Source organism: Artibeus jamaicensis, unplaced genomic scaffold, assembly GCF_021234435.1.
Source record: "Artibeus jamaicensis isolate MK-2021 breed Jamaican fruit bat unplaced genomic scaffold, CSHL_Jam_final contig_594, whole genome shotgun sequence".
NCBI classification, from domain to species: Eukaryota; Metazoa; Chordata; class Mammalia; order Chiroptera; family Phyllostomidae; genus Artibeus; species Artibeus jamaicensis.
Window position 1 is genome coordinate 257,431 of NW_026521898.1, and position 13,947 is coordinate 271,377.

The 13,947-nt window shown below is 54.6% G+C and overlaps 1 protein-coding gene across 1 annotated transcript; it reads left to right on the top strand.

The window, feature by feature from the left end:
* Positions 1-5,826: 5,826 nt before the first annotated feature.
* Positions 5,827-10,067, top strand: FOXC1 (forkhead box C1). The gene has a single exon (XM_037128688.2). The coding sequence runs from the start codon at positions 6,688-6,690 to the stop codon at positions 8,323-8,325; it is 1,638 nt and encodes a 545-aa protein (XP_036984583.2). The 5' UTR covers positions 5,827-6,687; the 3' UTR covers positions 8,326-10,067.
* The last annotated feature ends 3,880 nt before the right edge of the window (positions 10,068-13,947 follow it).

The following is a 13,947-nucleotide window of genomic DNA, read 5'->3' on the forward strand; positions in this document are numbered from 1 at the left end:
ATATTCTGTGGAAATTTGCCTCTTTATTTGCCATAGTTTATCTTTTCTTATATCTTCGCTTCCAAACTAAATAGCACTAATCCAAATGCATACCTCTCTGCCGGCCAACGTCTAGCCTTATGTCTGTGTCTGCAGTGTATGTAAACATTGGCAAGTCTCTCAGTGGGTAGAGCCACAGTGTGCACTGTTGGTGTTGTCCTATGGTGTCACTGGGGTGTGTAAATGAGTGTGGGGGAGTGAGACTGCACTAGCGGCCGCCATCACTGGCACTCAGCAGTCCTCTTTTCTAAACCAGTTCTTTGGGGGTGAAGTTTTTCATAATTAAGACTAAGGGGTGGTTAAAAAACAGAAGTACATTTTCCGGCAAACCAGCAGTCTTCATTTGCAACTTTTATTGGCAAACCTGGCTGCCAGTAAATACATTCCTTGGCATCTCCCAGAATGTAATTTACTTGATGAAGCGGCCTTGCTTTTTCTGTAATGTGCACATCAATTAAAAGGGGTCTTCTAGAAGGAATGTAGTCAGTGGCTAGCTTTCAGTACCAGTCACCTCCAGCTTCAGGCACGAAAATGTCCCTGGTATGTGCCTGGGAGCTTGAAATGATCTCTCCATTGGATTTCACAACCAGACTATTCCGGCCTGGACCCTGGGTAGGTTATAGGGTGTGAAAAATAGGAGCCAGTCCCTGCGGGGTCCCAGTCCAGCAGGCTGGCCTTCCCCAGCGACCTTTTCCTTCCTAGCCCTTTTCCCAGGGAAGGCTCTAGAAGGCGCAGGCCTGAGGCCGACACAAGGCTCCCACGACTGAAGAGGCGCACCAAGATGAAGTTGTGGGCGGCAGGGGGCGCTCGGAGCCAGAGCAGGGCCCAGTGTCCGTGCCCTGAGCGTAGGCTCAGGACCCCAGAGGCCTGGGACTGGTCGAGCACTTGCGCCCGCAGCTCCTTGAGCCCGCAGCCCCTTCAGGACTTCCTTACATACCTTCCCTTCTCTATTCTGAGCTGGAGGGAAGGGACGGGAAGCCTGTTGAGAGCGGAAGGGGCCCAGACCACCAGACTACCGCTACCAGCTGCAGGCTCACCGAGGACCAGCTGCCCTCCGGGGAGACCTGTTGCACCGAGTCGGCTTGCTGGCCTTGTCCCTGCCCGTAGTGGTGCAAACAGCTGGCTCCTGCGAAGTGCTCCGCGGCTGCTCCACACAAGGTCCAAGTTGCGCGGGTGCCCGCGCCTTACGCACCGCAGGCCCAGCCTCGCGCCCGCGTCGGATGAGGCCCCGGTGTGTGGTGAGGGACTTCCGAAGGGCACAAGTCTCCCCGGCACGCAAAGGGGAGGGGTCGTCGAGGCTCCGGCTCCCCGAAGGTCGCTCTGGGGCAGGGAAAAGGGCCGGCGGCAGCTCCGGCGTGCGGGTCGGCGGCGAGGCGGGGCAGAAACTCAGGGAAGTGCTCGCCGCCAGAGGAATACGAGCCCAGCAACCAGCAAGGTGCAGCCGGCCTCACCCCGCCTGCGGTTCCGAGCTGCTTGTGGGTCTCTCCGCTAATGAAATCCTTGCTTCTAACAGCCCTTAGCCACCGCACATCTGTGCGGGAGCGTGCGCTTTCCACTCCAGCCCAGGAAAGGCACGTCCGCCCCTCTGTCCTCTGACTGTCCACGCCCTCCCGAACCCGCAGTCTCTGTGCGCGCTAGCAGACTCTGAGGCTCGAGGACAGCAGGGGACCGCGCGGCGCGCGCCCCAACTGAGTCCTAGTTGCGAAGCTGGGAGGCGGCGGGGCCTCTACCTTTCCAGGCCCTGGCTTGCGGCTGCGCCCGAGTCAGCTGGAGACCTGGGTGGAAATAAACCGAGGCGCGCCTTAGCACACACGCACACAACTCGTCCTCCCCTTTACAAACTGTACGCTTGTCCTGGATTAATGAAAGTGACAGTTCGGATAGCCACGCACTTCTGCTTGGAGAAAGAAAGCACGGTGTCTTCCTAGTCAGGCACCAAAGTTAAAGATTAACTTCCCGAAAGCCCCGTGGCCCTTCCTTGCTACTCAGCTTGGCTCTGAGCCCCAGAAACCCTCGGGGAAACTGGGGTTTTCCTGCAGTGGGGCGACAGGTGGGCCCACCCGAGGGGATAACCATGAGCAGATGTTGGCACATTCTCTCCGGTGTAAGTGATTAGTGGGACGACCCGCGTTAGGGACTTTGAAAATGACATTAATTTATCCCATCTTATAAACTTCCCGGGAAGGGTTGCCCCTACGAGGGCAACTATCCAATTAGTAAAATCATATAGACAGGCAGTGTGGATCATTTTGTCTTTAAAACATAATCGAAAAACAAACACTCTTATTTATTGTAGGATTTGTTTTTCTACAAAGGAGGGGGCTCGATTAGAAGGGCTGCCTCTACAGAACTTCTACTCAGAAACCCCCAACTAAGAGAAGAAGGAAATCGATCTCCGGAGTCGGGATCACCCAGACCTTTGTTCTCCGCCTCCTCCCTTAGCTAAAAAGTCACACCTATGACAAACATTACGTGCCGTACGGACTGACAGTTCGATAACGAATAACGGTTTTGGGCACCGGGATATTTCCCCCTCTCCCTGGGCCTCCGGTCTACGCAAACGAAGCCATACGGAGAACTATGCCACTTCTCTGAATAGCTCAAATACAACCCACAAACGGAGTGGCCCCAATTGTTTGCGATTTCATTCCAGAAGGAGTTTTAAAGTCGCATTGTCGGGGTAACTGTCTTAATCTTCAACTTCTACTCCGGCTGGGGAAGGGGGGAATGGTAGACGGCTGTGGAACGGCAGCCTCCCTCCCGGGTTTGTGGAACCCCCAGGATTCGCTGCACCGTCCGGAGTAGGAGAAGCCCCTTCCCCCATCTTCTGTGCCTGAGGTCCCCGTTACAGCAGATCCTGGGGCAAACCCCCACCCCCGAGCCAAAGCTCGCTCACGGGCGTCGTAGCCCCGCCACCGGCTGGCTTCCTGGGTACACCTCGGAGCCGAGGGTTTGCACACGCCGGACCCGCGGGCGGGGAGGGGTTGGGGCACGCCGTGGGGGCGATTAGGCTGGCCGGCGCCGAGGGGGACGCTGGAAAGTTCCCTAGGGGTCTCCGACAGCAGGGACAGTCCCTGCACCCAAGACTGGGCCACCGCCCGGGGCACTCATTTCCTGGACTCGCCCCCTCCCTCCCCCCACCCGATGCCGGACCCTTCTGGACTCGAAAAGAAAAGGAACTCCTGCCTCCTGGTGATCTGCGTTAGGGCACCATCTCCGCCCCCGCCCTTGGACACTCATTCCTTAGGTCGTCACTAAGTTCCCGAAACCGGGCATTTCCAGGAGTGCTCCCTTCATCTCCGCTCCCGGTGTTTTTCTACTCTAGGGTCCCGGGAAGGCCTTGTCTTAAATATCGTTGTGAAGTCACGCCCTCTCCTCAGAACTAAGAACCCTATAGTGGGCCCCGGGGATTGTAACCCGGCCTGGCGGGTCAAGGAGGGGATGGGGGTCGGGGGAATGCGCCGAGCGACAGTCCCACCAAACATCCATTATCGCTGTCGCCTGCGGGGCATTTCTGCCAATGCAGTCAAGGGTTGCAGGGGTTGAGGGGACGGGTGATTGAACTATCCCGTGAATTAGGGGAAAAAGGGCATCAAAAACTTTAATCTGGAAACAGAACTTTAGCCCATTCCTCCAAAGACTTCATAACTGCGCCTGAATGTTCGCATGACGCCGCTAGCAACGATAATAATAAATACCTGAAATGCAATCAAGCCGTTTACTAGAGGTTTGCTTCCGAGTAAGCTTATAAACACAAATACAAATATCTTTTCCTAGCGAATGTCCAGAGCTAAACCATGGAAACTTGATCTTTATAAAACTGCACCCCTCCAAATCCCCCCCCAATCCAGATACAAATTTCACAATGGCAACTTTTATTTCCAAAGCAGGGAACCCAGACCCTCACGGTTATTTGATTTGCCATTTACATAACAGGCTGTTTACACTTCTCCCGGCTGACAGAGGGAGGGAGTGAAGGGAGAGGCAGCGGAGCAGGACTGTCTGTTGCAAAACCCGGGCCCGCTGGCATTTCCTACATTCAGAAAACAAACGAGTCGCTGTCTCTGTTTCTGCCCCGCGCACTGCAAGCACTAGAAACATATTTTAAAGACCGAATTCACCAAACGCTGAGGTGTTTAGGGAGAACACTTATTTAACTGCCTTCCAGGCTGCAGCTAGAGCGTCCCATGAAGCCTCAGCCAAAGGAGCTGATTAAGTTGGGGTACGGGACTGGAGGTTGGGGTACAGGACTGGAGGTTGGACACGAATTCATTTTACAAGTGTTGGGGTTTCCACCTCCTCCTTCTCCTGCAAGTGTTTAGGAGCCACCAAGTACGGAGCCTCCCCTGATAAATGTTTCTTGCAACCAGTCAGCGACTCGGCCTTGTGAACACTCTGGCAAAGGAGTTTCAGTGGCCCAAAGCGCAAAGCAGGCCAGGAGGCAGAGGCCTTAGGAATCGGAACTTCCGGGCAACCCCCTAGACTACTTCTAGCAGCAGCAGGTCCTCTTCTTCTCTCCAAGAAACATCCACTCTGAAATACATTATATTTTTTTAACTTGAACGTGTCACGGAGTTGTGACTGCTACCTAAGTCAGCGTCCTTGACAACTGAAGCTGCAATTAGAATTTTTGTGCAGGGGAAGCCGAGATTGCAACCGGAAAGCCAAAAGGGGCTCCCAACACGTCTTTGAAGTTAAAGATTGTCAGAAATTGGGGGTGGGTGGGTGTTAAATGCGTCATGTTACTCTTCTTCACAGTTTCCTAAGCTCGTTGGTTTCCCCAGCTTCTAGTAAAGGATCTGGTGTTCAGTCTCCAGGAGGGTCTTTTCTGGAGTTGCCCAAACGCAGAATCGCGCTGCAAGCAAAGACAGGCCCGTGTCATTTCTTTTCCTTCGTTTCTTTCCCTCTCATTTCTCTTCTTCCCATTCCATCCAGTCGCCCAGAAACTTCACGTCTCAGGCGTGTGCACAAGGACACGCTCTCTGAACTTGTCCCCCTGCAGGTGCGGTTCTGAGCATTCCTCCCAAACACCCGTTATCTCGCTTGCCCCGCAACTCTGCCCGTTTGCTTTTAGAGCCTGGACTGGGACGTGTTATGCTCTCCGAGTTTTTTTTTTTTTTCTTCTTCTTCTTCTTCTTCTTGTCATTACACCTGCTACTGTCGGTGAGCCCGCAGCCTGACGACCCCTCCTCTGAGTCGGACCTGGCAAGAAAGGATGGTGGGCTGTGAACCTAAGGGACCCCGCAAGGTCCCTGAAGGGCAGCGCGGGGAAGCCTCCTGGTTTCGGCAGCCTGCGCCGAACGCACGCTCGGTCCGCCCAGGGTCCCAGGGGACCGAGGAGCTGAGCGTCCCGCAGAGGGGCGGACACAGCCTACCTGGGCGAACCACTGCCGGAAGCTCCCGGCAGAGCCCCTTTTCCTCCTCTCTTATTTCTACTGGGAGGGGTCACGGGACGGTGAGGTGGGGTCGACAACTTCTTGTCCACCAGTAACAGAGCACGACAGTGACCGAGCCCTCCTTAAAACTCTGTAACCGAGCTCAGGACAGGTAAACCTCCAAGTGGGGAGAAACAGGACACCTCTGTGAACCCAGTGAGCTTACTGGTCGATCGGAAGGGGAAGGAAGAAGTGGGTAGAAAGGAAAGGTGAGGGGGGAAAGAAGGAGGGACGACAGGGAAATCCCGAGCTGGAGGCAGCCATAGCGGTCAAGGAATGAGGAGAGAGCCAGCGCGAGTTAGGGCTCCAGGAGTCAGTGGCGTCTGGGAGCGGTGGACGGAGGAAGGGTCTGTGTGGGGCCCAGGAAGACCCAGAAAATCTGCGAGAACAATGGACATCCGTGTGCACGGTCCGGGGCGGGAGACAGTGCCTGGCGTCGGTGGTGCGGGGTGCAGGTGGGGCGGACAAGCCGGCTGCCAGCACGGGCCACGGCTTGGGCGCGAGCCCTGGACCCAGCCGGCCGGCGCGCGTGTGGTCAGCCCCGCGGTCCTCCCGCGGTCCTCCCGCGGTCCCGCGCGGCCCGGCGGGGTTCGGCCTCCGGCTCATTCAGAGGCGGTTCTCACTTCTCATTGGCTGCTGCCTCTGCGGTAGGGCGGGGCTCCGCTGCCCGGAAAAAAATGTAACTGCGTAAAAAAGTCTTCGCCTGGGTGTCGGATGCTCAAAAGTTCAGAAGTTTTCCAATGCTTCCTTAAGCGGCCGCGCGCGAGAGACTGAAAAAAAAAAGGTGACGCGGGGCCGGGGAAGGCGGCCGGCGCGCGGCCCCCCGCCCTGGTGATTTGGCCGCCTTCGCCCGCGGCTCGAGGCAGCCTCCTGGAAGGCGTAGGTAGTGTAGCAAGAAGAGCGCCTTCTTGTTTTTAGTTTTGGCTTTTTTTTTTTTGGCCGTTCTTGCTTGGAAGTGGCTCCGCGAATTTCTTCAAGGCCGGTCGTTGCGTCCTGGCCCGGCCCTCTCCCGTAGCACCGATTCCCCTTCGCGGCCAGCGCGGGCCCTGAAGTGGCCGGAGGCGCACGGGGAGCCCGAGCGAGCGAAGGGGAGGCCGCGAGCAGCTGGCGGCTCCGCGAGGCCCGGACTCGGACCAGGCGGCCGGCGCGGCGCGGCCGACCGGAGCGAGGGTGGGGGGCGGCGGGCGGCGCGGGGCGGCGGCGAGCGGGGGCCATGCAGGCGCGCTACTCCGTGTCCAGCCCCAACTCCCTGGGAGTGGTGCCCTACCTCGGCGGCGAGCAGAGCTACTACCGCGCGGCGGCGGCGGCGGCCGGGGGCGGCTACACCGCCATGCCGGCCCCCATGAGCGTGTACTCCCACCCCGCGCACGCGGAGCAGTATCCCGGCGGCATGGCCCGCGCCTACGGGCCCTACACGCCGCAGCCGCAGCCCAAGGACATGGTGAAGCCGCCCTACAGCTACATCGCTCTCATTACCATGGCCATCCAGAACGCCCCCGACAAGAAGATCACCCTCAATGGCATCTACCAGTTCATCATGGACCGCTTCCCCTTCTATCGGGACAATAAGCAGGGCTGGCAGAACAGCATCCGCCACAACCTCTCGCTCAACGAGTGCTTCGTCAAGGTGCCCCGCGACGACAAGAAGCCGGGCAAGGGCAGCTACTGGACGCTGGACCCGGACTCGTACAACATGTTCGAGAACGGTAGCTTCCTGCGGCGGCGGCGGCGCTTCAAGAAGAAGGACGCCGTGAAGGACAAGGAAGAGAAGGACCGGCTGCACCTCAAGGAGCCGCCGCCCGGCCGCCAGCCTCCGCCTGCGCCGCCGGAGCCGACCGACGGCGCCGCGCCCGGACCGCAGCCGCCGCCGGTGCGTATCCAGGACATCAAAACCGAGAACGGTACGTGCCCCTCGCCGCCCCAGCCCCTGTCCCCGGCCGCCGCCCTGGGCAGCGGCAACGCCGCTGCGGTGCCCAAAATCGAGAGCCCCGACAGCAGCAGCAGCAGCCTGTCGAGCGGGAGCAGCCCCCCGGGCAGCCTGCCGTCCGCGCGGCCGCTGAGCCTGGACGGCGCCGAGTCCGCCCCGCCGCCACCGCCCGCGCAGCCGGCGCCGCAGCCGCACCACAGCCAGGGGTTCAGCGTGGACAACATCATGACGTCTCTGCGGGGGTCGCCTCAGGGCGCGGCGGCGGAGCTCGGCTCCGGCCTCCTAGCCTCCGCGGCTGGGTCCTCGCGCCCCGGCATCGCACCCCCGCTGGCGCTGGGCGCCTACTCGCCCGGCCAGAGCTCCCTCTACAGCTCCCCCTGCAGCCAGGGCTCCAGCGCCGGCAGCTCCGGAGGGGGCGGCGGCGGCGGCGGGGGCAGCAGCACCGGGAGCGCCGGGACCTACCACTGCAACCTGCAGGCCATGAGCTTGTACGCGGCCGGGGAACGCGGTGGCCACTTGCAGGGCGCGCCCGGGGGAGCTGGCGGCGCAGCCGTGGACGACCCCCTACCCGACTACTCTATGCCCCCGGTCACCAGCAGCAGCTCTTCCTCCCTGAGTCACGGCAGCGGCCAGGAGGCCGGCCACCACCCTGCAGCCCACCAAGGTCGCCTCACCTCGTGGTACCTGAACCAAGCGAGCGGAGACCTGGGCCATCTGGCCAGTGCGGCTGCGGCTGCGGCTGCGGCGGGCTACCCCAGCCAGCAGCAGAACTTCCACTCGGTGCGGGAGATGTTCGAGTCACAGAGGATCGGCTTGAACAACTCTCCGGTGAACGGGAATAGTAGCTGTCAGATGGCCTTCCCTTCCAGCCAGTCTCTCTATCGCACGTCCGGGGCTTTCGTGTATGACTGTAGCAAGTTTTGACACCCCCGCCACCTCAAAGCCGAACTGAATCGAACCGTAGAATAGGAACAGCCTAAAGAACCATCAACGCAAAATCGAAACAAAAAATCCGGTTTTTAAGATCTTGAAAAACATTCTCCAAACCAGCGAACAGAAAGAATCCCTCCAGAAATTCAATTCACCAGCACAAAAACAAGAAACACTATTTTTTAAAGATTAATTCAGAGCCACTTCCACTTTGCCTTATCTAAATAAACAAAACCTTAGACCATTTTACAAAGACAGCAAAATCATGGTTTATTAAAGGACAGTGTTACCGCAGATAACACGTAAGTTTCTTCTTGCTTTTCAGAGAGCACGCTTTCCTCTTCCTTCTCTCCTGTTCCCTTGCCCTTTTCCTTCCTTCACCTCTCACCTGTAAAATGTTATTTTATCCTATGTTGAAAGGAGGGGGAAGTCCCCGTGTGTGGAAATCGCTTTCTTTTTATTCATGGACTTGTTTTAAAATGTAAATTTCAACATAGTAATTTATTTTTAATTTGTAGTTGGATGTCGTGGACCAAACGCCAGAAAGTGTTTCCAAAATCTGACGTTAAATTACCCGAAACTTACATTGTGCCTTTTTTTCATTATAAAAGGGAAACTGTATTAATCTTATTCTATCATCTTTTTCTTTTTGTTGAACATATTCAGTGTTTGTTTGTTAATAAATTACCATTCAGTTTGAATGATGCCTATATGTCTGGATACTTTAATGCAGTCTTAATTATTATTAAAAATTTCAGATTAAAAATTTCAGGTTAAAACAGAACAAATGACTTATTCTCCTTCTGAATCTCTGAAAAATGGAGAACCCTCTATTTCCTGTCAAATTTAATGTAAAAGCCTTTTTTTTGGTTTAGTTTTTTCCCTGCAGCATCTCCTGCAAAATGTACTATATAGTCAGCTTGCTTCGTGACTAGTAAAAACATATTTTCCTAAACAGATCTGCGTTGGCATATACATAAGTACATTTTCTCAGTACTGACAGAGCACAATTTGGAAGTTGTTAGCCCGTGAACCCGTATCGCAGTGACACCCGTGTACAGAGGGAGGGGCATGTGCCTCCAGGTACACACAGAGGTACTCGGCCTGTGTAGCACATAAAAAAAATTGGGATGTGTTATACATCCTTGTGAACAAAATGCTGGATAGATGGTTTTCCTATTTTTTCACTGCTTTATGAAAAAGGAAATATAAACCATGCAAATGTATATAATTCATTCACATTTACAATCCATCTTGTGTTACTTAGAAGGATTGAATTTTCTAAAAAATGTACTGTGGGATGGAAAGGGAAGTTTAACCTTTGGAAAACTTAGAAGATATGTGTGTAGAACGATTATTTCTGAAAAAGATTTAAAGCTAAAAGAAGGAAGGAGGGAAGCGAACATTTTAGTCTAGGGTGGTTTCTTTCCAATCCAATTTTTCTTGCTAATTTACAGTTAAACCTAGGGGGCAATTGGATTGGCCCTCCCCCTTTGTAAATAACCCAGGAAATGTAATAAATTCATTATCTTAGAGTGATCAGCCCTGTCAATCAGACTTTGGGGAGATGGCAATTTGATTACAGACATTCAGGGCCTTTTAGTTTGTTTTCAAGATAATACAGTTTCCTGCTATCTGCCGCTCCTATCTAGAGGCAACACTTAGCAGTAATTGCTGTTGCTTGTTGTCAAAAGTTGATCATTGTTAATGGATTGCTGCAAATAAATACACTCTAATTTCAGTCAAAACCTGCTTTACGTGGCCTCTGATTTACTCGGGTCTTCTTTGCTCAGAGTCGTAACCTAATAGCCAGGGAAGAATGCTGCGGCCCACAGCACGGATGTCTCCGCGGGTCAAGTCGGCTGAAACGGGCCTCCCTGCTCAGCTCAGTGAACTTACAGCAGCGCTGGGTCCTGGGGCTGCCGCGAGCTTCCTCGGGTCCCCCCCTCCCCTCTTTGGGTGGATGGTGAAGGGAAAGAATCCATTGACAAAGATCGCGAAGTTTGTGCACTGGTCCACTTCTGCGAGCCGAGCGTGAGCCGGGATTTAAGGACTATAAGGGTCCGGTGGCCTGAGAGATGCGTTGTCTAGGCCTGGAAGGAAAGTGGCAGCAGGTGACCAAATGGGCCAGTCCTTTCGGGCTGGGTGACGAATCCTCAGACCGCCCCGGCCGCTCGGGCAGCCTGAGACAGTTCTCTTTCCTACGTGCCGGGTTCAACTTTTTAGAACGCGAGATGGCGAGTGCAGACTTGCGGCCCACCGCGGGCTTTCCGGTGCGCGTTTCCCGCGGCCCGACGCTGGACTCCCGACGCGGCTCTGGGACTGTGGGCTTTTCAGCTAATTAGCTGTAATTACCCGCTGCAGCCCTGCCAGGCTTGTTTGTGTTTGGAGCTACTTCCTACCCCGCGTCGCTCCCGCCCCGCCCCTTCCCTGGCTCCTCGGTTGCCTCCCCCCCCCCCCGAAACCGGTTGTTTGGGGAGAAAAATAGAGTCCAAGAAGACCTCGGCCGGGTGTAGGGGTTGGAGCGTAGGTGCCGCGAAGACCGCGTTGCTGGGAAGGTAGCAAAGGGCAGAGGTGCGCGGGGAAAGGCGGAGGGCTCTGCTCCTTCCCCTCGCGCCGCGGGGACAGCAGCCCTTCCCGGTTACACTCTTTCTCGCCTTTGTTTTGAAGACTCACGTGTGTTTAGGAACTCAGCCTGGGTGGGAAGGTCATGGGCACTCCATTGCTCCGCGGTGACAGCCCTCCCCGCACCAGCCTGCAGCCCGGACAACCACAGGTTTGCAGGAGCACCTCTCAGCCCGCGCCCCTCAGCCTGGCCCCGCGGACATGCTCGGTCCAGCGCTGGGGCCTCAGGCGGCCTCCCTGGCAGGGATGCGTCGTCGTAGTGTGTGAAGTTGGTTGACAGAGGCCACAAATCACTTGGCAGTGGCCCCGTGCAGGATTTGCTCAGCCTAAAGGACAGGACGGGAAGAGAGGCGTGCAGGCAGGTAGCGGGTTCGGAGTGTTAAAGGTCCACGTGCCCCTGATCCTCTGAATCTTCTCCGAATTCGGATTTGTGGCCCCAGGGCATCGCGGCTACAGCCAGCCCTGGGCCTAAGCCCTGCCTGGCCCTGCAGAACTGGACCGCTTATCCCTGAGTGGTGGGCTGCGGGGTGGGGGGCCGGTCTGGCTGGCAGGGGAACGAGAGGCCGTGGAGCCCGGAGGGGTCAGCCCGGGCGCCCTGAGGGAGCGCAGGCAGCTCTAGCTGGAATGGACTCGATGAGTGAGTTCTTCCCGGTCCCGCCAGGATGGGGTGTGGGCTTTGGGTGCCCCTTGTTTCTTCTTCCTGAGTCCGGAGTCTCTGTGGCTGGACCAAGAACCGGGTATGAATACGATGATCTGATTTCAGCGGACAGAGATGAGACCCTGGCCATAGCTCCTGAAAACTTTTAAGTGCTTGTGGGGGCGGGGGGGGGGGCGGAGAGGCTTCTTAGCAGTCATTTTTGCCCTCTTGTATTCCAGCATTTGAAAATCAGGCATGGAAGGCACGTGTGTTCAGGAAGGTGCTTGTGTTACACGTATATAGCAAAGATAGTTATTTCTACATGGGTTGCCTATGTTCGAATGGAAGGTCAGAAAATTTACAAATTATTCTTATTTTTAAAACCACATATGTAATGGTTTCTGGTGTCACTATATTTGCATTTGGATTTTCATATCCAATTTAAGAAAAACTAATCCTTGCCAACCGTATTTAACCTGGGAGAACTACTTACTACTTAGTGGTTTTCACGTTTGATCTGCACTTTTTGAGAGACAAGTATCATTTTTTTTTCTGTAAGATATTATAAGAAAACTTCGTATTTTAACTAACACAGTACATTTTCAAATTAGCCCGAGACACCAGGCAGAACCCAGCGATGGTGACTCGGCTAATTTTGAAATTAGCCTCTGTAGAAGGCTTTAGGGTAGCATTTTGTCCCTCATGCAGCAGTGGTCACATTTATTCTCTTAGCAGTTTCTACCATGAGCAGGTAAACACCAGTATAGTACATGCCCTCTGGAAGCTCGCACTTGGCATATTGCATGTCTAGGAGGGATGCATACTGTTTCCAAAGTGTGTAGTTACCAGGCCTTTTTTCACCAGGCTGCATGCGAACAGCATGCATTTTACAATTTATCATTCCACAGAGTTTGTCATTTATAATCGATGTTTTTAGAGGAAAAAAGATCGATTGTGCTGGTCGCCCATAAGTTCTTGGCTGTTTCCTGTGGGGTCAGAAACAGGGGTCAGGAAACAAAAGTGTCTCATACCCCTACTAGGCTCCCCTGAACTTTGATAGGAGAAGAAGGGACAGCTCTTTTCTCTGGCACCCAGTTCCCTCTAGAGGGGTGTCAGTTTTTAAGGTGGAAGGCCATTTGTTTTGTTCTTAATGGTACAAACTCCACAGAGGTCCTGAACTCTCTGCTGGCCCAGGTTGCCTGGACAGACTGCCCAAGAAGGCCCAGCGACATCCATAAAGGATCCAGGCTTTGGATACTAGTGGTCTCTCTAACTATTAGTGGCACCTAAAGCGAGCCTGGTTGGAAAGACAGTTGTTTTCTACCTCCACACCATGTGGAGTGGTCCCATTTGCTTCTGAGTCCAGTTCCCACCACTGGATCCTGCCTGGTGTGTAACAGGGCGTTCTCTTCAAACTCCTCTAGACTCATTTCAGAGCCAGTTCATGAAGCCATTAGCCCTTCCCACCCAGTCATAAACAAATGTCACGTTAGGGGCAAGATTGATGGTGGCCATGTAATAAAGCTGGCCAGGCAGAATACATTCTTGCTGGGCAGTCATTCTTCAGCCAGCAGAGAGCTTTAGGGGGAGGCAGGGAGAAAAGGAATCAAGAGACTTGAGCAAAGTGCTCACCCCACCATGTTGTGGGAAGTAGGGGCTAGAGAGCAGGCTAGCCCTAAGCCCAGGAGAGCTTCCAATGAGCAAAGCCTAATCGATTCAGACAGTGGCCACAGGCATGGAAAAACCCACTGAGATTTGCCATGGAACCCTAAATGCCAGCTACAGAAACCCCACTTTTCTGAAATCTCCTGTTTCAGTTTATAATGAGGCCAAGAGTTTCCTTGCAAAAAGCTTTTATTAATGGCCTTTCTTTAGTATTGGGGCTCTATATTCACAGGCAGAACTTTTGTGGCCTGATACCTTACTTCATCTCCCCTTTTTGAGTGAGAATCCAATATAATCATTAAGTTCTGTGTCTCCATCCCTTAGTCCCCCTCTTTATCTCTCACTTTTGCTCACAACTTTTCCTCCAAACTCCCCTGCAGAAGGCCTTGAGGACCTGAAGTTTCTCCTGGTTGTCCCCACTCCAGCTGAGCCCACTCCCTGGTGGCCTGCAGGCCCAGATGCTGAGCCCTTTGGGTGATGGGCCTGATGCAAGGGACCCGAGCTTACTCCCAGTCCTCAGAAAGACCTGGTGCATAAAGGAGGAGGAATGGCAGGTTCCAGGTCCGAGTCAGGTTGGGAAAGAGCAATACTGAAATAAATTCCAGCTCCAAAATCCATCCAGGAGAATGAAAGTCCCTTCTCCATGATGTTCTAAACATGATTAGGGGTGGAAAATTGAGCAAAATGTA

Bases quoted from the DNA above. Each gene is read 5' to 3' on its own strand.
- FOXC1 (XM_037128688.2), top strand. From the start codon at position 6,688: ATGCAGGCGCGCTACTCCGTGTCCAGCCCCAACTCCCTGGGAGTGGTG.